The sequence below is a fragment of the Thunnus maccoyii genome, chromosome 3 (genome assembly GCF_910596095.1).
Source record: "Thunnus maccoyii chromosome 3, fThuMac1.1, whole genome shotgun sequence".
NCBI classification, from domain to species: domain Eukaryota; kingdom Metazoa; phylum Chordata; class Actinopteri; order Scombriformes; family Scombridae; genus Thunnus; species Thunnus maccoyii.
In genome coordinates, this window is record NC_056535.1 from 16,106,404 (window position 1) to 16,121,833 (window position 15,430).

A 15,430-nucleotide genomic window follows, 5' to 3' on the forward strand; every position below is an offset into this window, starting at 1 on the left:
TCTTAAAAACCTAAAATTAGAATAAAATGATATCAAACTCCATCCGCTGATGAAGACCCTGAGATATGGTTGAAAGGTCCAGAAGAAGCTTGTCATTGTCTAATGCTAATAAATATAATAATAATAATTCTGACCATAGTAACAAAAAAATTGACATCATGTCAAATTATTAAAATAGTCAAAGGTTTAAAATGACTCTATTTTTATGATCTCCTCATTGCCATAACGAGGCTAAACAAACTTTTAAAGAAAAGGTCATATAGTGTAAAACGGTTAGACAAGTTCTTCCAGTACTTATACCATTTTGAATTGTCAGGCATCACAAAACATAATTCTGTACATTGGAAAGTTCTTGTTCTTTTTTTTTTTTTTTTTTTTAAATAACTTGCAAAACAATTCAATAACAACCACAAGGCATAGAAAAACAGAAAGAAACAAGATCTGTTCACAAGCATAATATATGATAAAACAAAGGATAATACTGTAAATGAAAAAAAAACAAGACACATCACAGAATAATAGGCTATGATAAATAAAAAAATAGTGAAAATAAATGGAGCAAAGGGAACAGCATAAATTAGGAAATAGTAAAAAAAAAAAAAAAAAGATTTTAAATAAATATATATCAACACAGATTTTTCAGAAGTGTTTACATTGCTTTAACAACATCTGCTCTTCTTGTCATCCACAGATATTTTAGACCAGTGGTTCTCGAACTTTTTCACATCAAAGACCCCTAAACTGACACAAATTAGACCACAGACCCCCATTTGATACGATTTTGTCCCAGGGTCCCCCATCTGATAAGATTTTTGCTATAGACATTTTATTACAGAAAGTCTTTGAAACCCATGACTAAAATAGTTATACATTCTGTCTTGTGTTACTTATGGGTCGAATTATAGTGAAAATAAATTATTCACATTTTTGCTGGGGACCCCCTGGAACCCTCTCAAGGACCCCTGGATCCCTTCGTTTGGAATTGTGTTTTCTGTAGCGCCACAATTATTTTTCCTAGGATGGCGAAGTCACGACCCGCCGTACTCTGCCTCTGATTGGCTTACCCTGATATTCTTACCCTAACCCTAACCAATCACACTCCTCATGCCTAAACCTAACCAACCCAACCAACGAAGGCAACGAGTAACTAGCCAATCAGAGGCAATTTCGGGCGGGTCAAGACTTCGCCATCCTAGGAAAATAAATTGGCTCCGCGGTTGGGGTTAGGTTTGGTTACAGTTATGGTTCGGCGAGGCAGAGATAACTGGTTTGGGTTAAGGTAAACTTTGGGTCAGGCCGGGTACAGTTCAAGGTGAGGGGAGACACATATCGACCGGGAAACAGACTTCGACATAACAACTGGCACTTTGGCGGGTTGGGGTCGCTGTGACGTATTTCGTGTCACGGTGGAGTGGGAGGGGCTTGATGGGTAGCGGGAGGCTGGTGTGAAGACAGCGGTCGAGCCGAGCCGAGCTGCGGGAACTGCGGCTGCCTTTAGGACCAACTAGCGACTGAAACTCACTGCCAAGATGTCCGACGACGAGCAAGAGCAGACCATCGCCGAGGATCTGGTAGTCACCAAGTACAAGATGGGGGGTGACATCGCCAACCGTAAGTTGATATCAACGTGTAGCTGTTAGTACCTAACGGTCGATCAGCTCTGCTCGGCCTGTCGTGCAGCGAGCTAACGTTAGTTCCTCCACAGCAGCAGCAGCAGCAGCCATGTGGTTTACATGCGAGGCACACAAATGCTACATTAACCGGCTGGATAGATAACTAGCAGGTGCGTTTGGGTCAGCTAATGTTTGGTCTGCCGCTCAACGTTGACGTTAAGCTTTCCTGGAGGCAGCTGTTTGTCTGTTAAACTAACGTGGGATGCTAACAAGCTAGCTCAGCCTGTTGCCCAGTGCAGGCAGTTAAAAATGTCAAGCAAACGTTAACGAGCTGAAAGATAAGTCAGCTAACTACAGATATGAAGCCACTTTTACGTTAGTTAGCTACATGTTTCTCTTATTTGTATCACCAAAATGAATTCTTTGTGTTAGCTTCTCCACAACTTTTCATGGTAAAGTTATCTCCTTTATTTACAGAACTAACATGCTGATATATCTGCTAAGTTTTAGCAGAGGCATAATTTAAGGTCTTCAGCTTGCATGTAACTCAAACTTTATTGCATATACAGACCAAGTACTTTGAAAATTCTGCCTGTTTTTAATCAAAAATACAGCATGATGAAAATACTTAATCAGTGGAAATAAAGGATGGCTGCATTATATGAAATTACAAGTGGGAGATGTGGATAAGATCCTCTGTCAGAAAAAGTGCAAAAAGTGTTCCTAATATCTTGTCCACCCTATTAACATACATGAGGGGGCAAAATATTAGGAACACTTATCAATATAATGCACTCCATCACAACACCACCCTTTCTGACAATGTCAACAAAAACTGAAAATGTATAAGCTTCATTAAAGTAGAATTTATGGCAGAGCTGTTGTATTGTATCAGATTTCAACAGTGTTCCTATTAAAGTGCTTGGTGAGTATAATTTTAGACACAAATGTTCACAATATTTTTGAGTCAGTACCCAGACACAGGGTGGAGCTATAGTGGAGGTGGGTGATATGGTGTCTTTAGAAAATATCATTAGTCACTGTATGTGGATGGTAGGGCATTCAAATAACGTTATGCATTGTTTTAAGAGAGAATCTTAGATCATATTTGGTCTCACATCACAGTATCAGTTGTATATTATGTCAATATAATACTTCATCTACCTGCTCTACTTGCTTCCTGGTCCTTTCCTCCTGCCCTCCTCTTAATCCTTTACTGTTCGTTTTGCTCTGTCATCCAGAGGCTCTTCGTCTGGTTGTGGAAGCAGCCAAGCCAGGTGTGTCTGTACTCAGCCTCTGTGAGAAAGGGGATGCCTACATCATGGCAGAAACCGGAAAGGTCTTCAAGAAGGAGAAGGAAATGAAGAAAGGTGAGGCCAGCATGGTTACAAGTACATCTGTTGTGTATTTGAGGTTGATTTTTGTGTGTGAATCCACAGGGGTTTTTAAATGTTCTAATATGGTGGCAGAGGATGACAGTGTGTTTTTATTGTGTGATCCAAGTGTCACTCCCTCCATCCTTGTTTAGTTTTTTTTTTTTTTTTTTTTTTTGCTTAAGTTGTGGATGATTTCCAAATGAAGACTTGGTGGTTCTCTTCTCCCTCTTCTAGGCATTGCCTTTCCCACCAGCGTCTCAGTCAATAACTGTGTTTGCCACTTCTCTCCCCTGAAGAGTGACCCCGACTACACACTTAAAGATGGGGATCTGGTCAAAATGTAGGCACCACGCTCTGCAACAATGTCACCCCCTCCTTCCCCTGTGTGTCTTGAGTCTCCCAGTGTCTTGTCCTCCCTTCTTTCTTTGTTATATCTCGGCTTGTGTGTGAGGGTTTTCTCTTTGCTGTTGACTGTCTGCTTCATCATTAAGGTCTTGTCTTCCTGTCTGTCCTGTGTGGCAAACCACAAGTAAGATTGGACGTTTTTAGAGTAGGGGGTGTCTGTTTTTTTTAAAAGTGATAAAATGGACTTTAGCCTTGATGCTAAATCCCATTTATCATACTTTTCTAATGCAACGGTGTGCTTTGAAAAAGGAAGAAAACTCATCTTAGTTGTTGTATTGCCACTTCTGTCTTTGTCCTCTGTGATGTCTTTTGTGCTCCGTGTACATTTTCAGTGTTTTAAAGATGTTTGTTATAGCTCATGGTGATGTGGTTATACACACTAGGTTTGTATGTTTCTCAATTCACACACATACACACATTTGCAGCCTAACCTTCTGGCTGGGCACGTCTGTCTAATTAAATACCATCTGTAGCGCCACTCCTTTGAATTCACAATAAGTCCTTCATGGCAGTCCAGCTGATGTACAGCCAAAAAGAAATTCACCTTGGAACATATCTTTTGTTTAATGGCCATAACGGATTAAGTTGTTTTATTTTTGTCTGACCTTATTGTTTAGTCTTTTATGAGTCTCATTTCCCAAAGTGCAACATAGTTGACATTCTGTCCTTCCGAGTAGATTTGATTGACTGATTCCTGCATCAACATTAGTAATCTTGACAGCTGAGTGGCAGTTAAACTTGAAATGAATTTGATACATCATTGATTTTATTTCATTTATTGTTATTAAAACTTTCCTTCCTCCTTTTCTTTTTTCTTCTGTAGAGATCTAGGGGTTCATGTTGATGGCTTCATTGCAAATGTCGCTCACAGCTTTGTGGTGGGAGCCTCTAAGGTAAGAACCTTTTTTTTTTTTTTTTTGGTAATGTTCTGCATCTGCCACAGTTTTGTATCGTCTTTAGAACATACCTTCTCACTGCGTCTTATTTCTGTAGGAGAATCCCATCACAGGCCGGAAAGCTGATGTAGTCAAAGCCGCCCATCTGTGTGCAGAAGCAGCGCTTCGCCTTGTTAAACCTGGTAACCAGGTACACTTAACCTCCTCCTCACAGTCTTTCCTGTTGTTATAAGTTACTTTCTCTACAGTGGCTGACTCTCATCATGGAAAGGTTTAGATGGGTCTTCAAATTATTCTGAAGAATTTTAAAGTCTGGCTGTATGTGTCACTGTGTGAAATTCCTCTTTTTGAGCTGTATTTTCTCTTAGACAGTTCATTGAAAATCCTCTAATAGACTTACATTTTTTTGCGAGACTTTTTATTCCACCTCTTCCCTCTTCTTTGCACCCATCAGATTAAAAAAAAGAGATGACATTATCGCAGTGGTTTGAAATACAACCTAAAATGAAAGCTTTCTTCAGACTGCATTTCAGCTGCAAAATTTGCAAAAATATTTTGCATGTGAGAATAATATTGCCTGACCAATACAGGATTTTTGAGAGTCATGTTGATATTTGAGACATTAAAAATCTGAATGATATATCAGCTGATATATATATTTTTTTACATACCCCATAACATAAATAAAAGATTTTGATAAGGTTCCTATAAAAATTTTTTTTAGTAATTGTGGCCTGGAAATCTACTGGGCAGGACATTTTACATTTTACATAAACTTGTCACTACTTTCTGGTACCATAGAAGAACTATTGAATTAAAATTATAGAATGGTGACAATGTTTCAAAATATATTTTTGACATTTCTGTGCTTAAATTTCTTGTCTTGTATCAGCCTGCCCGATTCATCAGTTGGGCTCTAGAAAGTAATTTCCTTTTTCTCTCTGTCTCTCAGAACACTCAGGTGACGGAGGCCTGGAACAAGATCGCCCAGTCGTTCAAATGCACACCTATTGAGGGTGAGTGTCTATTGAAAGTTTGTTCTCTTAGTGCGCTGTGTCATGAAAGGACATTGAGGTCAACCACAAGTGTGCACATTGTGAGATACAAGTGAGATACCTTTCGTCCTTAAATTTCCTCTTTACATCTCTTCGGTATATGATAATGACTGTAATGGGTTTACAAAATGCAGCTGGATGCATTTTTTCCTGTATAATATAATGAGTTCCCGTGTCCGCTTCTGTGGTTTGAAGGTATGCTGTCTCATCAGCTAAAGCAACATATCATTGATGGAGAGAAGACCATCATACAGAACCCGACAGACCAGCAAAGGTACATGTTTGTCATTTTTACTCAAAGACGGAAAATACAAAAAACATGTTTTCACAGATATATTTAATGGCGTCTGTCACTACTGTAAGTTTCAGTTTGATTTGATGAGCTTTAGAAATTCTGCCACTACCCTGATACAATGGAGATGAATGAAAATTGGTTTGTGATGTTGAAAGTAAGTAAATATAACATTTGAAAAACTCACTAAAACCAGGAATGATGTTCAGGCAACTTGGGCGAATCGACCAACATCACTATGAACAGTTGTAACTGAAACTATTTACAGTGACATATTTTGAGTAACTGTATGTTCCCTGAGAATGAACAGAGCGCGGAAGATGTCGCTCATCTGTTTTGACTGGTTACTGTTGACACTCTTTTCCAGGAAGGACCACGAGAAGGCCGAGTTTGAGGTACATGAAGTTTATGCTGTGGATGTCTTGATTAGCACCGGAGAAGGAAAGGTCAGTGCCCTCTCATCTTTGTTTATTCATCACCCGAAGCTGTCCAAATAGTATGATTCTGCTGTAGCCAATCAGCACTGAAGAGTAAAGGAGAATTGATCCTCTCTGATCTACTTTCAGGCCAGAGATGGAGGTCTGAGGACCACCATTTATAAGAGGGACCCCAGTAAACAGTATGGCTTGAAGATGAAGACTTCTCGTACTTTCTTCAGCGAGGTTGAGCGACGCTTTGATGCCATGCCCTTCACTCTTAGGTAATATAGACCACCACCTGCAGAAATTGTATAAACCTTGACCACAGATTGAATAGTGATGCATTTTGGCTTCTACATTTACTTAATACCACCATCCGTTTTTGATCAGGGCGTTTGAGGATGAAGCCAAAGCCCGTCTGGGTGTGGTGGAGTGTGCCAAACATGAATTGCTACAGCCCTTCAGTGTGCTACAGGAGAAAGAGGGTGAGTGTTTACCTCTTCCCTTAAACATGTATGTTATTTTTAACAATTGCTTTCACTTTTTATTTATTTATCACTCCCCCTCTGGGTCTCTTTGTTCTCAGGAGAGTGTGTAGCTCAGTTTAAGTTCACAGTGCTGCTGATGGCCAACGGGCCTCACAGAATCACCAACGGACCCTTCGATCCAGATCTCTACAAGTCAGAGCATGAAGTCCAGGACCCAGAGCTAAGGGTAAGATTGTGAAATCACTGGACGTACATTGAGCACCTTAGTCACAAGCTACAACTATCTGCATGAAGCATTTTTTAAATTTTATACTAAAACGTCTCCTTTCTTCTACAGACTTTACTACAGAGCTCTGCAAGCCGTAAAACACAGAAGAAAAAGAAAAAGAAGGTAACTTTTGAGTTGAAGTTTGACCCCTCACACTGTCCTACAATTAACCCTGTTTTTCATTTCACCTTTGTGTAGTGTTAAATAAAAATAATGTTCAACGTAGCCATCGTTAACCGATCCGTACCTCCCTGTTCACATCCCACAGGCCTCAAAGACGGCAGAAAATGCAACTGGACAGCCAGCTGAAGAAACAGAAGCAGCCGAATAAACAACTGCCTTTCCACACACGCAAGACCCCAAAGAGAAGCAAGAGAAAACACGACAAGCCCCCCCCCCACCCCCCAAACGCTCGGCCTGTCATACAACAGAGCTGATTTCACAAATTAAACTGGCAAATTCATAAAAACACTGGAATCAATTGAATATATAAAGATATTTCACTAATTGTTGAAACTGACACAGATGCTTAACCCTTTACTGCATTAATTGGCAGCAACATGGATCAAATGTTGCTCTGTTTCTTCCTGAACTTGAGCAGGAAATAAAGAATAATTGCAAATAGTTTTACATTTTTGAAAAGATTTGTTGCCAAATGGTGAGTGTGTGACTTCTGTCTGAGGGGGGAAAAAAAAACAAAACATTTTTCCACTCATGCTTGTATTATTTGCAGCTGAAAATGTCCTTTTTAAGAGAATCTGAAGTTCACTTTAGGCATTAATGGAAGTGAACCAGCTTGTATTGTTGACATCTAAATATCAGTAAAAGTTCATTGAATAGATGCTAACAGAAACTATGATCTCATTGGAAAGGCATCATTTCTGAGGCCGCTGTTTCTACTTAACTGTCACATGTTCCCTTTGGCAACAAAGTTATAACAAGTTATCTAAAACTGTTTATATGTGAACAAAGTTATGGTTAAAGGAATATCCAGATGTTTATTGTTCTAGGATCATTTGTGACTTCTCAAACGTGTGAATCTTTAGGAATGATGGTTTTAGTCGTCCATTATTAAACAACTGAGACCGTTTAAAACATTTCAACAGAAATATTTTCGTAACCTCATCATGCAGTAAAGGGTTAAATTTTTAATTTGTCATTCATGAAATAAGAGCTGGAAATTGTTACAGTAATTCCTCAAATGTAGAAAAAAAATTGACAGCAAATGAGTCATTTAGAGGTTTGTAATATAATAGATGGCTTTTGTTTCCAAGTTAAGCTAGTGAGGAAAGTGGAGGTTACTTTTCCATCCTGAACACTTTTTGACTGAAACTTCAACATTTTTTTAAGCCTTTCTTGGGTAGAGGATGGTGTAGTGACAGACAGGATACAAGGAGAGGGAGAGATGGGTACGACATGCAGCTAAGGTCGCTGGCTAGAATCGAACCAGGGACGTTGCGGTTATGTGTCATGCGCAGTAACCATTCGGCTACCAGGGCGCTCTGAAACTTCAACATTTTAACCACACTAGATTTTTTTAAAGCAATAACCTGAGCAGAAGATTGGAACATTTACAAGCAAAAACACAGTTGTAGTCCGCTTGACTTTAGGGAACAAACTGCTACATTTACTGCCATTCCCCTTGAATTTTATGAAAACATAGAGGTCTATACGTTCCAATTTTGAACAACTTTTTTGTATTAGTGACACCTGTTAACTTGCTTTACTGCATCATTAGTTTTGTGAAATGAAAACTGAAGCTGAGCAGGTTTTCTGGGTCTCTTCAGTGGAGTTGGACCAGTAAGAGATCATCTCAGGTCTGAGTTTCATTTAAATGAGAAAAGTAAAATCATGCTTTGTAGCTCAGTCGGTGGGCAAAGGATCTTTACATCTAATGAAATAAAAACATTTTTGTATGTCTATGTTTTCTTGAAAGGACCTTGTCAAAGTTGAGTATTTAAAACTGTCTGCACTGAAATATGAAAACTGCTTATTCATCTCCAAACTAATGTTGTAAGTTGAGAGTGATGTTGTAAAGCAGCATCAGCAGTGCTGGTCAACATGAAACAGTAAATACCAGAGGATGATTATTTGTCAGCCATCAGAGATTTTGCTATACAGTTTAGCGATCCCTTTAATATCTCTGGGTGTATTAAACTATTGTGGGCTATGTTACAAATCAATGTGCAGAAATGTTTTATGGCAATATTAAATATTACTGACTTTTGAATCAATGTGATGAAGCAACTTTTATTAGGTGCATTGACACGAACAGACATTCATGTCTGTTTATTTGATCGATTTTCTAATACATTAAACATATGAAGATAAATATCAGTATCACTGCATTAAATTACATATATTTTGATTTTATCCATATCTCCCAGTCCTATGCATTAAACTGGTTTTGTGCGTAATACTAATGACCGTTTACAGACTGAAGAGCTTCTGCTAAACGAATATTCTACAATCAAGTAGAAGTAAAACAAAGTTTTGATATTTGACAAAACTGTCTTGCCTTAATGTTCATTTAGTAACTTTTCCTGAGCTTTTAACCAAAACATGTGGTCTTTGAGCAGTTTAAGTTTGCCATGAAACTAGATCTTTCCATGATTCTGGGCACAAGTTGGCAGAGCTGCAATGATTAATCAATTAATTGATTAGTCGATTAGTTGATTGACAGAATTAATCGGCAGCTATTTTGAGAATTGAATAATCGTTTAAGTAATTTTTCAAGCAAAAATGTCAAACATTCGCTGGTTCAAGGCTGTTCTTGGTCTTACATAACTGTAAATTTAATATTTTTAGTTTTTGGACTGTTGGTTGGACAAAATAAGACAGTTTAGGACGTCACCTTGGACTACAAGATGTGATGGCCGTTTTTCACTATTTTCTGATGTTTTATTGACCAAGTGATTAGTCGTGAAAATAATCAGCAGATTAATCGATAATAAAAATAATGGTTAGTTGCAGCCCTACTTGTATGACATCTCTTGAGGACCATGTGATGTGGTCAAACCAGCTACTAAATGGACTTTGACTTTAGGGAACAAGCTGTCAAATTTACTGCCATTCCCCTTGAAGTTCATAAAAACATAGAAATCTGTACTTTCCAATTTTGAAAAACTTTTTTCTAGTAGTGACACCTGTTAACTTGCTTTACTGCATCATTAGTTTTGTGAAGTGAAAACTGAAGCTGAGCAGGTTTTATGGGTGTCCTCAGTGGTGTTGGACCAGTAAGAGATCATCTCAGGTCTGAGTTTCCCATTATAAATGAGAAAAGTAAAATGCCCAGAACAGCTACTAAATGGACCTTGAGGTATGATTGTTTTGTTTTGTTGTTGTTTACAAGATGAAGAATAAACTTTGAACCTCAACATTTTGATATATTTATCTGTTAAAACACTACAATTGATAATAATAAATGTTTCCCTAAACAGTGATGAGTATTGCTCTATATAGGCTATTTATTTTATTAATAACTTTAAAAAAAAAAATTGGTTTAAAAAGTTTGACTTTCTTAATAAAACATCAAACCTGTTCATATCGCCTTGGAAAAAGTTGAATATGATATTAAACTCATGTCATATCCAGTATAAAATCACCTTTAAGCAGATGCAGTCTCTGCTATCTGGACTACATTTCCCAGTGAGCGAAGAGAACAGTTTGCGCTTGAGCGTGACGTCACTGAGTATATAAATACCTCCCTCCTCCTTCGTCACATCCTCTTTCCGTTGATCTTCTCACTTTGAGGTAAGAAAGCTGCTTCGCTGCCAACAGAATCCAAACTAATCATTACTTTTTATTAATCATCCGCAGCAACTGACTTCTTTATTTGTTTCATTTCAACAGAAACTTCTCCACACGATGAGAGCCAAGGTAAGAAGTCATTATTATACTGTTTTGTGTCGTCTTCCTGTTCAGTAAGTGCTGCTAGCTAGCATCCGAACAACACCCCCTGTCCTGTTTTACTGTCTGGTGGCTAATTAACATTTCTGTTATTTGTGTATTTATTTTCCCACTCATATTTTCCACTCTATGTTGATAACATTTGTACAGTAGGGCTCAATAACTGATACATATATGTGCAAAGTAGAGCTAATGCTAATATAGGGCCCGCTTTGATGCATGCTGTGATGTTAGCCGTGGGAAACCTCTGAACCTGTAGCTGTGTTTATGAGGAAAAAGGTTTGCTTAAAAAATGATACGCCTTACTAAAATGTCTACATCACATCAGTGAAGTCTGCAGTGGGGAGTCCCTGCAGTGTGTCCTGCATCCTAACAAGCAGTATGCTGTCACATGTCTAGTGGGAGTGCACACACAGCACATTCAAACTGCACCTGATGTACACTAATAAATATCCTTTTTGTCTTCCAGTGGAGGAAGAAGCGTATGCGCAGGTGAGCATTAATGATACTCTTTTCTAAAATTTTGGTTTGATATTGTCTGATTTCTATATAGACTATAAAACAGCGTTCATGTATAATAGGTAAAGAGGTGGTTGTTGACAAAACTACCTACTATTTATAACCTGCTTTATGTATGTAAAAAGGTGCAGAAATACCCCCAATACAGCAGCATTTGATCAATTTCAAATGACACGTGGAATTTGTCAAATTGGCAAGGACCATTCCCAATTGGATCATTGCTTTCACATTGATAGCCAATATTACTGTTGTGTGCATTTAAATATACTGTGTCTGCAGTCAAGTGATTATGACTTTAAACAAATATTGAACATTTGATTGGTAAATCAGAGTCAGTCTGACTACTGTTAAAAGTGCAGCAATAGTTTACTGCTGAAGCCTTGTAGAGTACTAAAGGCAGCAACACACAGGATCCTGTTGAAGTGTGCACATGGTCTTGGTATTGTTAATGGTTCCTTGTTCTAAATATTCACAAGTGTCCAAAATAACATCACACTGGCAACATTGTAGGTGGAATAATCTAACACTACAGGATTTAAAATGTTTTGATTTGTAAGTCTTCATTGTAGCCTCTTGTTTCCCTGACTTTGAAATACAACTATGCATCACTTTTGAGAGGCTCTAAAATGTTTCAGATTGCCTAGGAAACATACCAAAGAGTCTGACAGGCCAAATATTTAATTTGAAAGTAAAACATGAAGCTGTGAAATTGAGTGTATAATTTATCTAATGCATTTATTTAGCAGTACATGATGTGGGTTGAGTGCTGTGGCCAGTTGAAGGCTTGAATGATGTCAACTAAAAGGCAAATTTAGGGCTCTTCAGATGGTACTGTACCAAAGACAAAGATCAACATAGATTTTGGATGCAGTAGATATTAAAACATTATGCAACTATTCTACTCTTTTTTTTTTTTTTTTTTAATAAAACTAACAGCTTCAAAATCATTTTGATATACTAGACTTGAAATTGGGGGAATGGCACCTCTTTCCTTCCCACTCCATGCACCAAACCCCTGTTCTTGCACTATGTAACTTGGGTTGAGCAGGTACAATCACCTGTGAGAAATAGTAGTTACTGGGCTATAACTCCACTCCTGAGGACATGCAGATGGGTTTAAAGCTAATGAGCCCTTCGGTGAATTACAATCACTTATGTCGCTAATATGTAACTATCAACAGATCTAACAACTAGCAGCCACTGGACTGTATTTTCCCTGATTCTGTAAAAATGTTGTGGATTGTATCTTTGTTAGTATAACGCTAGTTAGCAACTACATTTTAGCACTCACCTGCTGTGGGTTCAGATGTTGGGATCACAGACTAACCAGAAGGGATATCAAAACAGTGTAAACTGTATAGACAGAGCACTCGCTGCTCTACTAAATCTTCTCCTCATGCTATGCTCTAGATGCAGTATAAGTGAAGTCTGTTCCCCTTCAGTGTTCCCTCATGTTCCAATAGTGTGGTACCATCACTGCTCGGATATCAACAGAATTAAATGCAGCAGCATCCTGTAATTACCACTTTTGGCAGCAGAGGCTGCTGTTGCTGCTGCTCAACAGAAGTTATACAGTCTCAATCTTTCTTTTTTTTTTTTTGATTTATCAATTAAATCCCCAAATTGGCAAGTTCATAACTCGGATCAGTGTTGCCCGTGTGAAGTTATTTGAGTTAGATGACTTGTGGGTTTTGTCAGTCCAGATGGTGTGCACTATCAAATGGACACTGAGCAGCAAACCTCTGCATGTTTCCTGACAGCTGCTGTTTATTTTTAACAGGCTGAAGCGTAAAAGGAGAAAGATGAGGCAGAGGTCAAAGTAAGCCCTCATCCCTGCCAGCTGTGATCCTGTCAGAGCCTCTTCAGATGACTGACACGTGTAGCTGAAGTGGATCACGTAGAGCCTCCATCAGCAAAATGAAGACTACACCCTGACTTCAGATGACCACGCTTCTCACGGAGCCAGCTGTGACAGTCTGACGAAGGCGACAACGACGCTGGACAGATCTCTCAACATCAGAACTACAGCTGTTTAGTTCATGGACCATATATAACATCTTGTTGACCAACAACTGTCATGTGGTGTATTGAACAATAAATGTTCTTAAAAGTTTGCCACAAGTTTCAGCCTCTTGTCTAGTCTCCGTTATATAGGATTAAAAGTCTGTGGGTGCACTTTTATATTAGTTAGTTGCACTGCATAGAGGGAGTGAGTCATGTATAACTATAGCTCTGGTTTCCTGACTAGTGCAAACTGGGTTTCTATAATTTTTGGTGTAAGAAGCAAAGATGTGAGAACTCAAACTGGAGCAGTTCATACAGGGCATGTAAAATTGGCACATTGAAACCCTGCAGAGACCTGAGGATTAAATCTATGCATCAATATGATACTAGTATGCAAGAAAGAGATTAAGACCACGGGTTCAGGACTTAATACCTGAGTCTCAATAACTCATAAGGGAGAATGGTCAATATTTATGCTTTTTATACTTGCAGACAATACCAGGTGTACAGATCACATAATTGTCCATGGACTGAGTGCAAAGTTTTGCCACATCTTATTTTTAATATCTCACATCATAAGTAGATGCTGGCCATGTGATAAATTGTGCATTGACACATCAAGGATGTACTTTATGTACAGAACATGAAATATAATGCACAAAGAATTTGGACTGACATTTGTTTTTGGCTCTGTACTCAGCATGTTGGACTTACAGTTCCATACTGATCGAGGTTTAGGTGCAGACACCTACTTGTTAAAAGTGGCCTTTTAGTCAGTCTTTTAATCTTCCAGTTTCAGTGCAATGATTATAAATGCACAGAAAAAGTAAAAGACATTCAAAAGTCTGAGGTCTGCTGACGACTTAGACAATTAATTGTTTCCAAAGGATTCACGAATATGAAGTATGACTTCACATTCACTTCTCCAGTGACTTTGGGTATCGTAAAATGTGTGAGACTATTTAAGAAAATATTCATTTGCCAGTCTGTAAATTTAATTTATAATAATTACAAATTAAATGTACTAGAGATCAGAACCAACACAACAATAACTTTCTATGTACTTCAACACTTATTATAAATAATTTAGAACATGAGTAAGAACATAAGTTTACAACTAGCAGACATTATCACCACATCATAACCAGACAGCATCAGTAATCAATACATCAACACTTTTGATTACAGATATTGATGTCTAAGGCCATAAACACACCCAGTATAATGTCAACTACAGAAGGTAATTCTGGATAACAATCTCAACCTCCCCTCATACTAAAATTGAGAACAGATTCACTTCATGCACAGGCACAAACATGGCATTTAAAGCCATTTCTCAGATAGAAACACAACTTCATTTGTCTATTTGTGCAGAAAATGTCAAGAGAGATAAGACTCACTCAGCGTCTGCCCACTAGAGATTCGCAATCTCTCAGAAATAAACAAGACATTTTTAGAGACAATTTAAGCTACAAACAGTCTTTTGAATTAAATTTTGATCAAGATCGAGAAGCGTAGCAACTCATTCACTGACTTTCATCATAATTGCAATTTTGCTTTTTATAGTTCTTGTTTAATTTCTCCGGTTCTGCTGTTTAAATTTCTAATGCTAATTATGCATCATCATGGCTCATTTTGCTGTTGAAAGGTACAAATATTGTACAAATAAACTCTTTCTTAACCTTCTGATTAGTACAAATCAGTGGAGGGCGTATTAAAAAGTATTTTATTCTATCTCAGATGAGATTAGATAGACTTCATTCATCTTCTGAGCATTAATTGCTCAAAAGCTTAAACTGCTTGAACCTCATTTGAGTAAATGAGAACACAGTCCATTGTTTGACCACCTGCACACCAACAGCATGTAACTGTCATTTACAGTATATATATGTCTCTCATCTGCACAAGTTTATATATAACATTGTCAGTGTATAGAAGTATTGAGATTCTTTACTTAAATAAAAGTAGCAAAACCATAATCTAGTTTAAGTCCAGCGTTCAAGTGGAAGTACAGCAGTATTATCAGCAAAATGTATTGAAAGTATCAAAAGAAACTACTTATGCAGGCAGAACGGTCCTTGTTAGCATTATATTATTATGAAGAAACTTGTATTTTACATTGGTGGATATTTTATATGTTGATTCCTGTATTTTTAAGACTGATTATACAGTATATACATTTCATT

At 37.9% G+C, this 15,430-nt stretch overlaps 1 protein-coding gene across 1 annotated transcript; it reads left to right on the top strand.

The window, feature by feature from the left end:
• Window positions 1–1,403: 1,403 nt before the first annotated feature.
• Window positions 1,404–8,728, top strand: pa2g4a (proliferation-associated 2G4, a). The gene is made up of 13 exons (XM_042407339.1): window positions 1,404–1,611; window positions 2,855–2,983; window positions 3,224–3,329; window positions 4,218–4,287; window positions 4,388–4,480; window positions 5,243–5,306; window positions 5,541–5,619; window positions 6,005–6,083; window positions 6,204–6,337; window positions 6,447–6,541; window positions 6,643–6,770; window positions 6,882–6,935; window positions 7,081–8,728. Exons 1-13 carry the CDS (start codon window positions 1,530–1,532, stop codon window positions 7,141–7,143), a joined length of 1,176 nt encoding a protein of 391 aa, XP_042263273.1. The 5' UTR covers window positions 1,404–1,529; the 3' UTR covers window positions 7,144–8,728.
• The last annotated feature ends 6,702 nt before the right edge of the window (window positions 8,729–15,430 follow it).